The sequence below is a fragment of the Lissotriton vulgaris genome, unplaced genomic scaffold, assembly GCF_964263255.1.
Source record: "Lissotriton vulgaris unplaced genomic scaffold, aLisVul1.2 SCAFFOLD_2172, whole genome shotgun sequence".
Taxonomy (NCBI): Eukaryota; Metazoa; Chordata; class Amphibia; order Caudata; family Salamandridae; genus Lissotriton; species Lissotriton vulgaris.
This window is the reverse complement of record NW_028243964.1, coordinates 414,240-432,299: the sequence shown is the minus strand read 5'-3', so window position 1 is coordinate 432,299 and position 18,060 is coordinate 414,240. Positions and strand designations below refer to the sequence as shown.

Below are 18,060 nucleotides of genomic sequence, written 5' to 3'. Positions count from 1 at the left end.
TCATCGACGTCAGTGAATCATTCGTGACATTTCTTGGGTAGACACTCTCAATGTCATTAAGAACAATATACCATTCTGAGCCCATCTTAGGTTGTACAATTACGCACATGAGAACCCATAAAACGATTTACGTTAAAAATAAAATTCATTTCACAAAGTTATATAATTTCACCAGCAAAAGGCTGATGACACGGTCTGACTTGGCCTCTTCTTTTAAGATGCACTAACCCTGCTACCTTGATTGGTATTCAATTGTATTTTATTGGCTGACTTCAGTGAGGGGAAAAGGTGCACTACAATGATTTCCAAAGGACAATTTCATCTCTTCGCACTATTCCCACCTTCACACAACCACAGACATTTACCTGGAAAACTGGCCTGGTGCTGTAGACCTGTGGGCTGGGATCTTGGATGGTGTAAGAATGCCGCCGCTTCTCCATGCCGTTTTCTGGTAACAACAGTGTAGGCTTGGCTTGCAGCTGACTCTGAGGCAGGTGGTAGGGCTGAAGCTTTGCACAGGGCACATAGCCTCGGCTTCCTGCATGACAGATAACAATAGAAAGATGATAATTTCGCTGGAGCACCAAACACCTCACCCCAGTCCAAGAGTAGAGGGAGTGGGACGGATCATGTGGACGGGGAGTGCGGTTTATCTACAGAGACAATACAATTTTGTGACCAGGAACTAAATGTAACCTACTAAGGGATGCATTATAAGTTTGAAAATTTCACAAAAGAGATATATTGATCCTACTGTAAGAGCGTAGACAGAATTTTAGACTAAGGGCCTGAATTAGATCTCGGCAGACGGGTCACTCCATCACAACAATGACCGATATCCCGTCCACCGAAATATAAATCCCATAAGAAATAATGGGATTTATATTTCAGCGGACGTTATATCCGTCACAGTTGTGATGGAGTGACCCATCCACCAATATCTAAATCAGACCCTAAGTAGGTACAATAATATTGTTTTATGGTGCACTCAATACTGTTTCTAATCACTGTAAATAACAGATGTTACCTTTAACTAATTTATAGCACTCTAGTTTTTGCCAGAAGAAGGAGGAAAGGCTGGGTCTGGCTTTTTGGGTTTCAAATTGGTTATCACTGGATCACTGAATTTGTCATCAGTGAGATCTCAACTCACTGAGCCATCTTTACAGCTAACTAGTGGTGTATGTTATTTCATTAAGTCAGGGACAGTTACAGTCTAACACCTTGTGTGGGCTGGGGCGGATGTGCCCAAGATAGGAAAGCGCTCTCTCCCCATACTTCTTTAAGCAAATGATGTAGTTCTGATTGCGCGAGAGCCAAATGGTCTCCAGAAGCTATTAAATTACATTATGGAGTATATGGTGGGTCTGAATTTCAAAGTTAATCAGGCAATGTTTGAGAGCGCCCGAAAGCAGTGCGGAGATATACGGACATAGCACTACTGTTAGCAACGAGAGATGCTATACACTGGGGCAGTAAGCGAATCCCAGACGGAAAGGCTTGGATCAAGAACCTGATGTACTGTGACACAAACAGCGAGCTCTACGCCAGCCTGCAACTGGCTACATCCAAACCCTGGGACATCTGACAGCCACTAAGAGCATATTGATCAACAATTGACAATGAGAGGGAGGACCGAGAGGCGCAGGGATCACCAGCGCAACACTAATAATATAGAAGTTGTACATGTATCATAAACATGTTTGACCGGCATAGGATAGGCAAGGTGCAAATGATTTATGTAAACAGGCTGCATGGGTTAAAAAATACTATACAATTGATATTGAAACTCAATGGAATACATGCATAACACCGAGATGTGGAAATATGTTGGTAAAGAATTATGTTATGTTATACTGTGATATTTGGAAAGGCAAAAATAAAGTTGAACAAAAAAAAAAGTTAATCAGGCAAATTCTCATACATGAAATGTGGGTAGTTTCACACAAAAACAAAGCGCAAGAGAATAATAGGGGGCGGGGGGGATTGGGGTCTTCACTTAAAAAGACATATCATTTTTGTTATTTAGGAATAACTTTTAGATCTACTCTAATATGGAAGGCACATATTCATCGAAAGCCTTACAAATGGGCAGAAATAGGAAAGCTATTTTCTGTTTTTCAAGGACTCTAAATCAGAAACCCCTGCCTGAGATGATTGCCTTGTTTAGATCAAAATGCTTCTCGGTTGCTGTCTATGGGGCTGGTGTGTTGGAGTTCCAAAACGCGGATTAACTGCAACAAATTGAAAATGGTTTTACCCATAGATTGCTGGTAGGTTAAAAAAAACACTGCACATTTTTTTTGCTATGAGCAACTGGGCATTCTGTTTATAGGGGACCAGATCAAAACCACCCCAGTCTTGTTGTGGATCAAATGCTGGCTGAATCCTAAGGCTGAGTTGGTACTCACCTCCATGCACGAGCTACCTTGGCCGACGCCCGGTGGAGCCGCCATATGCGGCTAAAGAGGAGTCTGGCCCTGGTTTCACCCCCTCGGCCGTCACCTACCCAGCTGGGCATCTGACATTGTTTTCCTCGTTTTCCCCGTTGTGTATTCCTTTCCCTCCCCCTCCTCCTCCCCCTGTGACTCTTGGATTTAATTGATGTAACTATGTAACGTGTAATTCGCTGTAACTCATGTAAAGCGCTCTGATACCTCGGGTCTAGCCAGCGCTATTTAAAACTTTTCAAATAAGTAAATAAATAAAGTGTATCTCTGACTCTGGTTGTATTATTGGTTTATTGTTATCCATAAGGTCGTTTGATAGATTAACTAATTGAAGTGACATGGTGGAGTGAAGCCATACCAGATGTATATATGTAATTAATATGTACGCGTAAATGTTTATACTGTATTGCACCCAGGAAAAACTGTTATGATGAATTTTTTTAAACTGTATGAGAAGCCTGGGCTATGATATCTGCTGTTGACAAGGTAGAACGGATGACAGTTATGTCTTCATGTCATTGTGATGCTATGTTAAGCACTCTACCTCGTAACCTGCCTACTGGTTCTATATAAAAAATACATATGCTTGCAAACTGCACTATTGAATGTAAACAATTCAAAAGACAGATCAAATAAAAACAGAGTGTATCTCTGACTGCTCAGCCTTAAAATATGTTAACAAAATCCCGTGGTTAGTGTATATGTGAAGTGAAGTGAAGTAGTGTGGCTCACTGGTTAGAGGCGGCAGGCCCGAGAGCAGAGGACGGCCCGGGACCAGGGTTCGATTCCCGGCGCGGCAGGTTTCTGGACCAGGGTCAGTGGACTCGATAATTCTCTCGCCTCGGTGCCCACTCTGATCAGCGATCACACTCTGCAACTCTGGGCATTAGCTTGCCTCATCTTCACTAACGGCCCCACCAGACCGCCGGGGATGCCTGGTCTCACCCTGGAGATACCCATTAAGGGACCATCTCTCAGGGAAGCCAGGAAGGGTTTCGCAGCGGTCGAAGCGCCTTGGGACCCTACGGGTAAGTAGTGCGCTATATAAATGCCTATACATACATTTACATATATTAAATCTGTTTTTCGGAGATTGGGCTTTACTGATATGTTCACACATCATGGGACATTAGGGCTGATGCAAAGGCCAGTGTGAAATCACAACATGAATAGTTTTGTAGGGAGGAAAGATTACGGAGCGTCTTCAAAAGGCAGTCTGTTGAGTTGTATGCCCATATATCAACGGGCACTAATGTCGAACCTTGCTTGATCTCGTTTGATAATATGTTTCACCGCTGGTTGTTAACATGTTTTAGACTAAATCTTATTCATGCTAAATGTGCTTTCCCAACACCATGTACATGGAAGTATAAATCACTACCTTGTCATTGTAACATTGTTTTATCACAGAACACGTCACTTTACCTTATTTTATCCTTTATTCTCGGGTTCTAGAGTGGTCTTCCTAGTACCAGTACTGCGTCAGGCAGGAATTACGTTTTCTCTGTCTACAATGGCGTACCCACAACATTTGTCTCAATAGACGTGCCAAGCAATCCCACATTTTATTAAGAGTGCGCTAAATAATACAAGACTCTGTGAGCTGCTACTTTTGAACTGGCTGTAAATCGCATTTTATGTAATTACTCACTGTATTCTTTCCGAGTATTATTGTAAGTTACTAATGAATGCTAATGTTTTTGGCCTTTTGAGATAAATATTTTAAAATGACTCTTTTAAATCGTTTAATAGTTTATCATTTTTTTAAATATATGTTTTATGCTTTTATCGCAAGTATGCCAAATAAAGTTGATCTTGACTTGACAGCCCAACTTTCATTCCCTGCCAACAATCTCCCGTGTATCCATTAACATATGGTTAGATCCTAATCATAGTTAAATAAAAAGTCTGCTGCGGGTCTGTCCCTGGAAAATGTCAGTGATGGTGTATTTTCTATAAGAGCTTGTTTGGATGTCCTCACATAACTGTGGGGAAGAGGCCTAAGGTCAAACAGTCTGGGCAAGGAAAACAAAGTTTGCAATGGGCGACTGCTTGTTTCAAGGTCTGTAACTTTCCATTATGACACGTTTTAGGGAGTGCCTGTTTCTATGGGGGTAATATACAATTTTTTTGCGTTCCAGTCTAGTTTTCTTTATTGCCAATATCACTACAAGCGATTAGCCTGATTTTAAGTAATTACAATCTGCAAAATCAGGGAGCAAGAGAATGCACTTAATAAATAATTAACAAAGACTATACATTTTTGTCCCTGGGAAAGCTGGTATTTAAACCCACGTCTCCGGGTTCCATTGGTTTCACCTTGCCTGCTACACCACAACCAGGGAGGGAGTGGTTCTGAAAGTGGGGCACAGCGGAAATGCCCCCCATAAGGAAATGGGGGAGGTATCCACATTTTTAATACAGTCTTTACTACCAACCTATGGTTTCAAAGTGGTGAAGCCAGAATTAGATGTAAATCTCTTGACAGCCAGGTCTAAATCCTAAACATTGGGCTGTATTTAGTGTTGGGGATTGGGCAGAGGTGCCTGACCCACAACAGTATGTTCTTGTATTTTTTTGTTATAGCATTTACTAACTGAGCCTTTTTAGGAGGGAATTGGAAATTGTGAAGCCTTTTCTATGGCTCGTAGAGCAGTAGCCTTGTAGTTGGCAGCATCCATGGTGGCTGCTAATGTTGGATGTCCCAAAACGATTTACATTCCACTTAGATATCCAAGTTACTCCCACTTTGTACTCACCATGCATAGAGATCGTGGTAAGGGAATGAAACAAAGATATTATTAGGACAGACTCATCACAGCTGATAACGTCAATATCTGCTCAGATCTATGTCTTTTGAAGCAACTATGACCTAATTATAGAGAAGGTTGGTGTGGAATAAAACCCCAGTACTGTGCTTTGTGGTTCATAGTCCACTAAGCACATTTTCTTCTGTTCATCACTCACCTCTAGTACCAATATTGCCCTTAGTCACTCCCCATATTGTACTTTTTGGCCCCTGAGAAAATGTTTATGAGCATCTATGATTTAGACTATATTTAATGAGGTGACCTGTCCAAATACTGGATGTCCTGTCTCTTAAATGGAACAAGAAGACTAAATGTGTCTTTGAGAGGGAAATCAGGGTGGCTTGTTTCTATTACAGAGAATAGCAAACATAGGATTTTGTTCTTGAGTGCAGTTCTCTTTCCAGCCCTTTGTCCAACAATATATAAAAGTTCAAATATTATGCTTGAAACTTTAAAGATTTTCCAAATATATTAGTTTGCCATAGACTTCCAGAGAATGAAGCCTGCTGAGCTGTTTACATTCCACTCACATAATGGGACGTAGGAGACCAGCGATGATCCATTGTTCTTTCACATGCACAACAGAAGCCGCTCTGTCCTCCACATCATGCGGCGCACGTGGGATGTAAATAAAACATGCGCCAGCATCTCTGAGTAATTTTGAAAGGTACTTAAAGCGACAGTTTCACTACAATCTAGGGTAGTCAAAAGAACGGATAATGCCTCTTGACATCCATTAGGATAAAATGCCTTTAATGGGGAGAAACAACTGCAAAGAGTGTAACTAAGTAAATCAGGCAGCAGTAATGTTCTATACAGCTCCTGATTTTAATGCAAGATCGAAAGGTAATGCTGATCTAGTACTACCAACAAACCCCTGCTTGCCCTCATTATACATTGCAAACAAAGACAAAATGCCTGCTGCGTACCTCACACTGAGGAGCACGGAGAGAAGCCTTTGGTTTGAGATATTGTCTGACTGGGATGTTGGAATTATCTTTAGCTGTGCAGATTTGCAGTGGATCCATCACAACACAACTTCGCCCTACCTTTAATAACTGTAGTATGGATGCTTGCACAATGCTGTGCATTTGTACACTGGGGCAATATTGCTTTTTTTAGGTTGAGTAAATCGGTGCAATGCTTTGTGTGGCTCTAAGGTTCTCAATGGTGACCTAGGCTCTGGGTGTTTAGCGATTAACTTCAGAGTGGCTGACTCGAATCTGAACTTTAGGCTAGTTTCTGGTTGATAGGGAAGCCTCTTAAGGGTGAGTTGGGTTCTTAAGAGTGAGCTCTGTTATGTATGGTGTGGTCATACCTAAAGGGTGTGCTATGCCCTGGATCGTCGGAAGGGTGTCAACCATAAGGTGAGCCTAGAACAGTGGCAGCTCCTCCGATAAGGCAGAGGAGCATTGCCCCACTGCTCAGCGAGCAGTGCAAAAAAAGAAAAAGAGAATGTTAATAACAAGAGTTAGTAATATTTTCTTTTTCTTTGTGTAACTCAGAGCCAGGTCGGGCAGGGGGAGGCTGGGTTCACCGCCGTCAGAGCACAATGAGGAGTGGTTTGCGCTCCCTAAAGGGCCGACTAAACCAGCATGCGCACTTAGCATGTTCTCCACCGGGCTGTGTTGCACAGCACTTGGAGAACAAGCCCAGAGGCTCCCAGGTACTGCCTGAGCGGCCAAACCAATCACCGCGCTGCTGATGCAGCATTGTGATTGGCTGGGAGAGGCACAGAGCCTGATTGCTTCTGGTTCTACAGATGGAGGAGATGCAGCGGTGGCTGCGATGGCGACAGGTAAGTTTATTTTTTAATATTTTGTCATCCCCCTGCCTCACCACCACCATTCTTAGGCAGCCACCACTGGGCTAGAATTAGGCGTGGGCGGAAAATCCGTTCCGCTCGCGGATTTTGCGGATTTTCGGGAAATCCGCAATCCGCGAGATTTGCGAATTTCCCGCAAAATCCGCAAATCCGCGAGCAGCGGATTTTGCTCGCACTGCTCGCACTGTTCGCGTGAGTTCGCGCCCCGCGAATAAGTGCAAAATTGCAGAAATACGATCTTAGCAAAACTGAAAGTAACTACTTACCAGGTTCAAAAGTTCAGGCTCATCATTAGTAGCCATTTCCTGGAGTGCTTCCTGAGGGGCCCCTCCAGAGTTCAGTTGCCAGTTGAAACTAGTATGTGACCCTGCTCTGAACCTCAGAATAGTTACACATATGCCACAAAGGTCCTGAATTACAGCTAAGGGAGACAAGCAGGAGCCAGGCTGGAAGTTAAAATCCATTAATCAGCCCCTAATTCATTATTGTCAGTTGGGGCAGGGCAGGTGTTGTAACTAATTTTGCAACAATGAAAGCACTTAGCAAGTGCAAAAGATCACTAATCAGGGCGCACTAAGGAAGCAGGTGCCAGCTAAAAAAATATTCTGTGACACATGAATCAGCCCCAAATTAATTCAGGTCACTTGAGGCAGGGAAGGTGTGCTTTGCTTTGCCGAAAATAATGTACACTGGACAACCAGAGGGTGTGGTGATGAAACAGAGGGTGGCATGGGTGGGCCAGAGGGTGGCATGAGTAGTCAGAGAGTGGCAGTGGTGACAGAGAGTGGCAGTGATGAAGAAGAGTGTCCCAAACAGGCTGGACACATAGAAACAAAGAGTTCGCGAAACTTGCGACCCGACAGGTAAGTTCGCAATTTGCGAAAGTGTACAAAACCCTCGCGAACTGGCAGAAACACGGGCGAACACAAAAAAAAAAAAATCCGCAAATTCGCGGGAATTCGCGGATTTTGCGGATTGCGAATCCGCAAATCCGCAAAATTCGCGAACGCGAGATCCGCAAAATTCGCTCATGCTTAGCTAGAATCTGATCAAAGGTAATATCAGTGAACTGTGGCTGTGAATCTCACCTCCGGCATCCACCAGCCAACGCTGTTTGTTTCCTTTAGTGTCCATGTCCTGCAAGAGCGCCACAATGTGTCCTCGTTGCAGAGTCAGGTCCAGTTCCTTGCTACCACTGATGTTCCCAGTCACGTGATAGATTTTGTCCGGGCCATGCTTCTTCACCAAGGAGAGTACTAATTTCTCTGTTTTGGGGCTTAATGATTGCTGAAAACCGGGAACAGGACACAGCATCAGTTACAATTTACAGGAATAGGCACAAAAGAAATGACTACAACAGTGACCTTTACCACAATAGCATTTTATGCACTTTACACGTCAAAACAGCTCGAGTTATTGCTTTTAAAAGAAAAAATGAGTACAAAAGATCCACTACTGTAGCTCACATTTAAGGTAATGAAGCAAGTGTAGAACCAAAGACAGAGGTGCATATTATCAAGGGCAGCATTACGGCTTTAGTGGTACTTTGTGCCGCTAAAGCGGCGATATTCTTATTGCCCTATTAACATGGTGGAGCTAACATGCATCAGCACATGTTAGCAGCCGATTTCTAACGCTACGCATCTTAGCGATAGACATCGCTAATCAGATGCAAAGTAGGCCTTCCTTACAATAACTCCATTGAATAGCGTCGCAAACACAACTTTGCTATATTATCAACGCTGCCCCGGACCCGGGAAGCGAAGAGAAAAGGCGTGCTAAGCACCCATTATCGCATTATCCTAACACCTGAATAAAACCTAACTTAGCATTAATGCCTATGGGAGGTGGATTGTATGGTTAAGTACACACTCCCCTATTACCAAGCTTTTCATTAGAGCTATGAAATAATCGCTGGATTTCACACACTTATGATCATTATTGTAGTCTATCGCTGGATTTCTTAACTCTTTTGAGATAAGCGTTGATAATAACCCGCTAACTCTGCGATGAAATCCAGCGATAGAAAAAAATGCGCCAAGCACGCTCACCGATATTTATCGCAGTTTGTTGATAATATGCCCCAGAGTGTGTTGTGTGTATGTAGTTTAAACAGAATTGCAATAGGGCATGCACAGATATCTTTCTATTTACCATCAGTTTCTAAGTATCTTCGCAGCCAGTCTGAAATTTACAAAGGGAGGAAAAACTGGGCAAGAAGTAACTGGTGCTTGAAATCTGAAAATCTCTACCTCCTATTCCTGGATGCCCTATTGTGCACTCGAAGGACTGAATGGTGACCTCAGTCTGGACTGAAAGAGGAGAGTCTGGGAGGGACAGAAGGAGCAATGGGGTTATTTATTGTTTGGCTGAGCAGGAGCGCCGCCATAATTTAGAGACGGTGCCGCTTTGCCTTAAAATGGCGGCTCTCCTCCTCGCCATATATTGACAGTGGACCCATCCCATTGTAAATCGGCAGCTTTCCCACCAGCCACATTTGCAGTATCCCTGCTGCATTAAGAGTTAGGAAAAGTGCTGAGTTTCCAATGATGGAGCCTCAGATGCTCTGCCATTGGATAGCTCTGTGCTGACAGCCGATCCACTACTGGGACTCAGATCATACTGAAAACATCTCTTAGCTTTTTTATGGCGTGGCAACAATTACAAGATTTGCGAGCGATTGTAAAGAAATCACTCAATGATCCTCACATTTTAGGGAGAAAACTCCCTGTGCATTCGGGTCATTGATTTTTTTGTTTTTAAGAAGAGCCTCTTGCTTTAGAAGTTTATTCTTAAAAAAACCAAAAAGGATTTGCCAAGGATGCATACCAAATATAGAACTGGCTCGACAAAACGTTCCTGATGTCAATAGAGCAACAGCTCCTTTGAAAACAGAGAGATCCCCGCCAGCGAGCTAAAGGACCTCTAAGTATGAGGGGCGATGTTCATCCGAGATGGCATAGGCGATGGTCTGTGCTGACCTGGTGGCCTGATGGGGATGTACCATGTTACAACGCATACCATTACAACTACCTACCATTACAACGCGACCATTACAACGCATACCATTACAACGCATAGCGCTTAGAGGTGCTGGATAGTGGTAAGTATAATTTACTATTCCAACTCCAGTCCCCGTGGACACTAGGGAAGGTGTTGGATAGTAAATTAAACTTATTCCCTATCCTAGAGCGCCCCCCAGCGAAATGCGTTGTAATGGTATGTGTTGTAAAAGTTGCGTTGTAATAGTAGGTAGTTGTAAAAGTTGCGTTGTAACAGGTGTATACCGGCCTGATGGACCTCACAGCATTTTAAGTAATCACCAATGTTCTGTATCTGATGACCTGCCAATCAGTGGTCAACTCACCACCCTTGTGACCTAACTTTTGATTTCTCACCAACCACACTTGTCATCTGGAAGGGATGCAAAGATGGGAACATTACCCTCACAATCTCTGCATTACCAACCAGCGGATGCGGAGGGTAAAAGAGATTTTGACTGCTGTCAGCATCAGAACTCTCAATTTTAAAACTGAACAGATTTGCGGAAACATCATGGAGCTCATACATCCAACAGGACTGGTAACTGCTGTTATCGGACTCATCGGAATTAGGAGGCCACTTGTAATGAAGGCGGTAGACTGATTCCATGAATGCTGTACCAGTCTAAGCTGTAGGCGGTCTGATATCATCCTCAACAATTGACTATGGGTGGATGTCCTTACATTCTAAGGGATCAAACAGACCATGCACAATGAAGGCATGAATCCGTTGCAAATCTAGGACAACTCCTACCATCTACATATAGTCAGGCATAAGTAGGCAGAATCAAAAATAAATCAACACAAAAGTCATGGGCTCTATCTCCCACACCTCTTCCTCCCATTGCACGCTGGAGTGGAGTCACCAAATACAAGGTTAGTGCACCACATTGGTGTCTCAAGCAGTACATCAACATTGCTTCCCATGTAGGCTTTGCTACAGGTATTGCGCTCTTGCAGCCAAGCACTCTCCCACTGTGTAGCATTTACTAACTTCAGACCCACGTCAGGGGTAGCAAGCACTGTATAAATGCAAAATATATTACATTAGAACACTGTGTACCGCGGGAGACAACATGTGTCTGTCTATCACATTATGTAATATTCAATTTACAGAAACTAGTCTGCCTGATAAATGACATTATTAAAAGGGCACGCCCTCTAACATGCCAGTACCCCAGCTGTTTGATATCTGGACCCGCCCCCTCAAGGAAATACCACAAAGCTCTATAGATAAAAAGTCTCCTTTCGGCTGGGCATAGCAAGGATTTGGAGATGCAGGGCAGCGTATGTGACTTCATCTGTACTTGGTGACAATGAGGACCACATGATAAGAAGATAAGGTAGAAAATAGTGGGAGTGAGCTCTCGGCAACCCTTGTGCTGACGTCTGACTCACCTTGAAGGATCATATGCACCTGTGAGTCCCTCTGAGGTGCATATGGCAACTGGCCCTCCGAGGGGTTTGCGGTATCACTCTGTCTTTCGAGATTTGCCTCAAACTCTAGCTTTGTGAGGGAGTTTAATGCTATCTATGGACTGCTCTGAATTTTTCACTATACTCAAATGTTCTTCCTTGCTGTGCTGGAAACATTTATATCTTTGCAGTGTTACCTATAGAGAGAGGTATGAAGTTTGAGCAATTCAAGTTTAACGTCACCAGCAGGAGTACCAGCTTTCCCAGCATTCTAATGACAAAGTAAATCTATACAGGATTTTCATCGAGCGGCACTTCTACACATTTCATTTTTTAAGCATACCTGCACTGGCAGAGCTGGCATTACAAGCTCAAAGTTTCTGCAGAGCTCACTCAGTTGGGGATCAAATCGGCGAAAAGAGTCCTCGACCATTTTCCAGAACAAGTTCTGGGGAACTTGGCTGTGTGGCAACTGTGAAGGAAAAAAAATACAATTTAGTAGCTCACTTGTATAAGGAGCAAGTCATGTTGGAACAAGCATTTACAATGCAATGGTTTTGCCTTTGACAATGTTAGAGCTATTGGCATTTTAAATGTTAAAATTTTCATCTATGTTTTTTTTGAGTAAACGGATAAATAAATGGTGTTGTTTAGTATTAAATAGCTTTATTTTTCACAAATGAGAGACTTATTGCATTTGCACTTATACACACACACAGGTATATGTACACAGAGCTATACATACACAAGAGAGAGAGAGCTAGAGTGAGAAAGACAGAGAGAGAGGGAGCTAGAGGGAGTAAGACAGAGAAAGAAGGCGCTAGAGAGAGTAAGACAGAGAGAGAAGGAGACAGAGGGAGCTAGAGGGAGTAAAACAGAGAGAGAGGGAGCTAGACAGAGAGAGGGAGCTAGAGGGAGTAAGATAGAGAGAGAAGGAGCTAGAGGGAGCTAGAGCGAGTAAGACAGAGAGAGAGGGAGCTAGAGGAAATTCGTTAAAACCGAATTGCGGCTATTGATAAGTGGGAAAATTCCCGTTCCAGCTATGTACAGGCATACAACCAGCAGTCTGTACATGCAACATAAACTGTTCCAAAAGTTAATAAAACGCAAAATTTTGGCAAGGCCTAAGGAAAAAGAACATTGAATCCAATGGCTATTCCACTTGTGTCAGCATAGAGAAGTACTGCTAAAGAACACCCTGACAGATTATGTAAGTATCATCAATTGAACATTGAATCAAATGCATACTCTACTTATGTCAGCATACAGCAGTACTGCTAAAGAACACCCTGAATGATTATGTACATATCATCAATTATGCAACTCCAGCTGCAACACTACACAACGATCTTGGTGTGCCCTTTCAGCAGCAAGGCATTATTACACACAAAGACTGGTCAGCGCTCGATTTTCTACACAAAACCCCTCTGGTCTCCCATCCGCTCAGTGCCCTGGATGGCCCTGCTTCGCTTCAGTTAAAAAACTCTCCCGTACACTGATGCAGTCTAGGCTTCGTGCGGCCGATTATCGAACCGCTGCAGAGCCCCCGCCTGCCCCGCACAATACCTCGTGTCCCGCTGGTATCCCTGTTTAGCACCGATGCAGCCCACGCTTCGTGCGGCTGATTTCGAACCGCTGCAGAGCCCCCCCGCCTGCCCCGCACAATACCTCGTGTCCCGCTGGCAATTGCTTGAAGTTACAAAGATTAATTTTACATAAAAACGAAATGTTTTTTAACAGCATTTTGAAAATGTTTTATTCGACGGTTTTAGGTTAAAAAAAGACAACAGAAAAACATCCATATTCATGACCTTAGCGCACCTCTGTGTAGCTCTTCACTCTGGTAAAACACACCTTTTGCTCTTTCCACTTATACAAACTAGCTTTAAACAATCATTGAATGAGGTATGATCCTAGCCATTGCCTTAATTGCTCAGTTCTCATCTCCTGAAAGCTCATCTGCATTAAGCCCGCGTGGTTCGGTGTTGTGAGCTGCATTGTTCGCACCTCTTTTTAAAGCGCTTCGCAACGCGGGAGTGCAGCATAAAGCGCTACGTAAATCACAGCTAGTTATCGTCCCAGGATGCACTCCACTGCACTCGGGGGAAATGCTATTCTCCTGAACAGTAGAGTGGCTCGGCGAGCTGAACGTGTGTCTCCGACTCGTGAGGTGGTCTGTAGAGGGTCTGTGGATGCAGAGGGACTGATTGAGCATTCTGTCCACCTGGGGTCAGGAAATTGAGACGTTTTACATTTACAGCGCCTAAAAGCAAATACCCGTTCGTTTCAGCGCTTCCCAACAAAGGTCGTTATATTAAAACGGACAGATTACCTGGAATGCTGAAGAGGGTGATGGACATTTGACTCACTCCTTATGGTTAGTTACAGCGAAAGGAGTTAGAGTGACTTCCTACTGAGAGAGCCGTTGACACCCACCAGCCCCCTGTTGGCATCTCTTCCCTGGAACTGGGTCATGGAAGACCCGGGGGTCTGAGCTGAGGACGAGTGACCCATAGAGCCCTGCCCCGCACAATACCTCGTGTCCCGCTGGCAATTGCTTGAAGTTACTAAGATTAATTTTACATAAAAACAAAATGTTTTAACGGCATTTTGAAAATGTTTTATTCGCCGTTTTTAGGTTAAAAAAAGACAACAGAAAAACATCCATATTCATGACCTTAGCGCACCTCTGTGTAGCTCTTCACTCTGGTAAAACACACCTTTTGCTCTTTCCACTTATACAAACTAGCTTTAAACAATCATTGAATGAGGTATGATCCTGGCCATTGCCTTAATTGCTCACTTCTCATCTCCTGAAAGCTCATCTGCATTAAGCCCGCGTGGTTCGGTGTTGTGAGCTGCATTGTTCGCACCTCTTTTTAAAGCGCTTCGCAACGTGGGAGTGCAGCATAAAGCTCTACGTAAATCACAGCTAGTTATCGTCCCAGGATGCACTCCACTGCACTCGGGGGAAATGCTATTCTCCTGAACAGCAGAGTGGCTCGGCGAGCTGAACGTGTGTCTCCGACACGTGAGGTGGTCTGTAGAGGGTCTGTGGATGCAGAGGGACTGATTGAGCATTCTGTCCACCTGGGGTCAGGAAATTGAGACGTTTTACATTTACTGCGCCTAAAAGCAAATACCCGTTCGTTTAAGCGCTTCCCAACAAAGGTCTTTATATTAAAACGGACAGATTACCTGGAGGGCTGAAGAGGGTGATGGACATTTGACTCACTCCTTATGGTTAGTTACAGCAGAAGGAGTTAGAGTGACTTCCTACTGAGAGAGCCGTTGACACCCACCAGCCCCCTGTTGGCATCTCTTCCCTGGAACTGGGCCGTGGAAGACCCGGGGGTCTGAGCTGAGGACGACGTGACCCATAGAGCGCCCCGAATGTGCGCTCGAGGCGCTGTACTGCGGCTTCAGCATATCCATTTATATAATGTTTCAATAAAACAGGACAACACGAAAAAGAAAGGGGAGAACTCTGACCGCCTCCAAGACGAACGGAACCACGCCCAGGGAAAAAAACGCGGGAGAACACCCCCGAATCTGGTCCGGCCTTGACGGACAGATCCAGCTCCCAATGGCTAGACTCCATTTATGGAGCTAGCCAATGGGAGCCGGGGGCGGGTCATCGAACCCACATAAGACTCATAAGGTTTTTTAGCGCATGCGCACTACGTGCGCACTTGCAGGCAAAACCTAAAAACTGCACTACATGAATGTCATGGTTTGATTTATCAGGGTTGGGGAACTGAATAGGGAAATGTATACCACATTCATATAGACTTGTTTCACATCGACATACCTTGACTTATAACCGAGAATCCATGGACTCTACCTGCCTTTGGATCCCACATTTCTAAGACTCGCCATAGAATATTAACATTGTAGGCCCTTGGTCATGGCATGGTCAAGTAGTAGCCATTATCAAAGTAAAGGTTTTTTCGAAGTCAAGCTATGTCTCAGCATAGGTGGCTTAATCTATCTCACCCGCACGTTAAGCATTAAGCATAACATTTTTTCCCTGCACAAGTGTCCTCCTGACTGTTTTTAATACTTGTCCTTTGCCCTTCTGCTTTCCATTTAGTGCACGCTTTCAACATCCATCTTTAGCACTATAGACACTCTGGTGGAAAAGAAAAAGAATTGCATTGGAGTGAACCCATTGAGTTTTGAGGTGGTCTTTCTGTGTAGCTGTTGTTCCATAAATGTGAGTTGTACTCCAGATACCTTGAGCTCGGGTCATATTTACCTAAAGTCTGACACCGCTGTTGTGATGCAAGGGACAATTCAGTTCAATCTGCCCTGTGTCCTGAATCAATGATCAATTCTAGAATCATTAAATCCAAGCTGCCTTTGGATCTCCTCCTCACTAACCTGTGAGATATGTTCTCTGTGGCCCGTCAATGTCCCCTTCCTCCTGACCCCCTCTAGTGGTTGCCTTGACTGCCCTCATCAGCACAGCAGACTCTCTTTACCTGGCTCAGCACCGCCTCGGATGCTTGAAGCACCTGCTTGGACAGGTCTTGCTGAATGACCACGAACGCACTGATGATCTTCCGCAGCCACTGCACCGCCAGCTCGTTGACCCTGGGCAGCTCAGACATCAGCATGGAGTGGATGGCCCGATAGGTGTTCATGGCGTCCTCCTCCTCATAGCTGACGCTCCCCGTCTCGGCTTTCTTTTCCTGGAGCTGTTCATAGTCCAGCAGCTTGACCGCGCGCTTCTTGATGAGCTGTTGTGGCCCTTGCAGGGCCTCGCAGAGATTGCACAGAGGGTGGAAGGCCAGGTTCTGCAGCCGCCGCTTCTGTAGGAAGATGTTGAAACCAAAAATCATAAAGTTAAAACTGATATAGAGCATATAGAATTCTCATAAGAGGCAAATCAGCATCCCATAGCTTCTCTCTGCACACACTTTTCTTTCCATTTTTTTTGTTATGACATCAGCGCTGGTTATACATAAACCTGACTCTAGCCAGACCAACTAAATGATGTCCAGTGCTATGGAGATGGGAAACTCTGGAGCTAAGTTTGTAATGTTATTGCCCTTATATACCTCAAATAACACTCATAAACAATAAAATACAATCTTAGCCTCAAACTGCGCCCTCAGGGCAGCAGTGGGTACAGCGGACACTGGAAAGTCAAATTTACTATTCTAGCTCCAGCCCTAGAATATATGGAAAAGAGCAACTGAACACCAAGTATTCTGGGAGCCTTATTTACTATTGTAACTCCAGACCTGGAATATATTGGGGAAAGTTATACATTCCCGGAGTATTTTTAGAAAGGGTTGAAAAATAGTAATTTTGAATTGGAGAATGTTCTGCCCTGAGGACGCAGCTCAGGGCAAAAAATAAGGAATACCTCAAAAAGAGCCTAAAAGTTGCACAGGAGGGCAACATAAAACACCAGCATAAGCACACTGTTTGACGTAGGAAGATGTCTGTTTTGTAGGCACTTATTAAAATTGATTGTAACTTTAACTAGCTGTGTGAAGAACACTAACGCCTTTTGACTATGTGCTACTGCATCTACTCGTCTAGCACACTGAAGCCAAGGGTCTGAACACACAGCGCTGTGAATGACTTACACACTCAGGGAAGATCAGCTGCTGCAATTCTTCTGACAAACGCCGATAGAGCTGAATGGTGGCTTCTGGGATTTGCAGTTCACATGTGTGTGGTTTCGCTCCCAAGTAAGCCTGCACCAAGCAAACAGACAAGAATGTCACCCTGGAATCAAAAAAGACTAAAATCAAGTGCAGGATAAAAAACTTCAAAAACCAGCCCAGAAAAAAGCAGCTATCGCTTTCCCATGTAATGTCTTCATTTTTTAATTCATGTTTTGAATGAAAATGAAAATTAATGGACAAATAAAGCCTCAAAAACATTTAAAACATAAAACAGTACAGTACCAGCCGGAGGAGCAGATCCTTTATTGATTTATGATTTTTTTTAAAGTAAAGTGTTACTCGTGAGGCTGACTCGGTGTTCTTAAGGGAATAGATCAAAGGCTTGCAATATAATAGCTGACATGACTAAGTCAGCGGCAGAATAAGGTCATTGTTCAATGTAAATGTGTTACAAGCCTGCTTTGTAAATGTAAATTTTTTGTAATGTTATTAGCCAAGATGCCTGCGTAAGGCAGCAGGAGACGACAGGTTTTGATAGGTATAGTCAGTTCTGAGGAGGCTATCTGCAGATTCCTCTAGTACTCACAAAGATCCCCACTACAAGTGTCACCAGTGCCTAAGTATCATCTGTACCCAGCGGCGGCTGGCATGGTTCGCGGTTGGGGGGGCGGGGTCAAGGTTCGTGAGGGGAGGGCTGCAGGAGGGTCATGGTTGGTTTCGCATGAGGGGTGGGCCGAACAAAATAAATATCTAACCTTACCTTGATATCTTCTCCACACCTGCTCTCCTGCCTCCGACAGGTCGTCGAACGACCCGTCCGCTTGCCTCCACTGCCAATGTAATTCTTCCTGCAGTGGCCTCATTCTGAGTCTCGCC

The 18,060-nt window shown here is 44.1% G+C and overlaps 1 protein-coding gene across 1 annotated transcript in view; it reads right to left on the bottom strand.

Moving 5' to 3' along the window:
* Positions 1 to 365: 365 nt before the first annotated feature.
* LOC147668193 (rho guanine nucleotide exchange factor 37-like) overlaps positions 366 to 18,060 on the bottom strand; it is a gene marked incomplete at its 3' end in the record, with an annotated part of 239,489 nt that continues 221,794 nt past the window's right edge. The window contains exons 8-12 of the mRNA XM_086948714.1: positions 17,143 to 17,253; positions 16,027 to 16,356; positions 11,886 to 12,014; positions 8,174 to 8,372; positions 366 to 538 (exon numbers count right to left, since the gene is read on the bottom strand). Coding sequence (XP_086804840.1) covers positions 366 to 538; positions 8,174 to 8,372; positions 11,886 to 12,014; positions 16,027 to 16,356; positions 17,143 to 17,253 — 942 coding nt within the window. The remainder of the gene's footprint in view (positions 539 to 8,173; positions 8,373 to 11,885; positions 12,015 to 16,026; positions 16,357 to 17,142; positions 17,254 to 18,060) is intronic.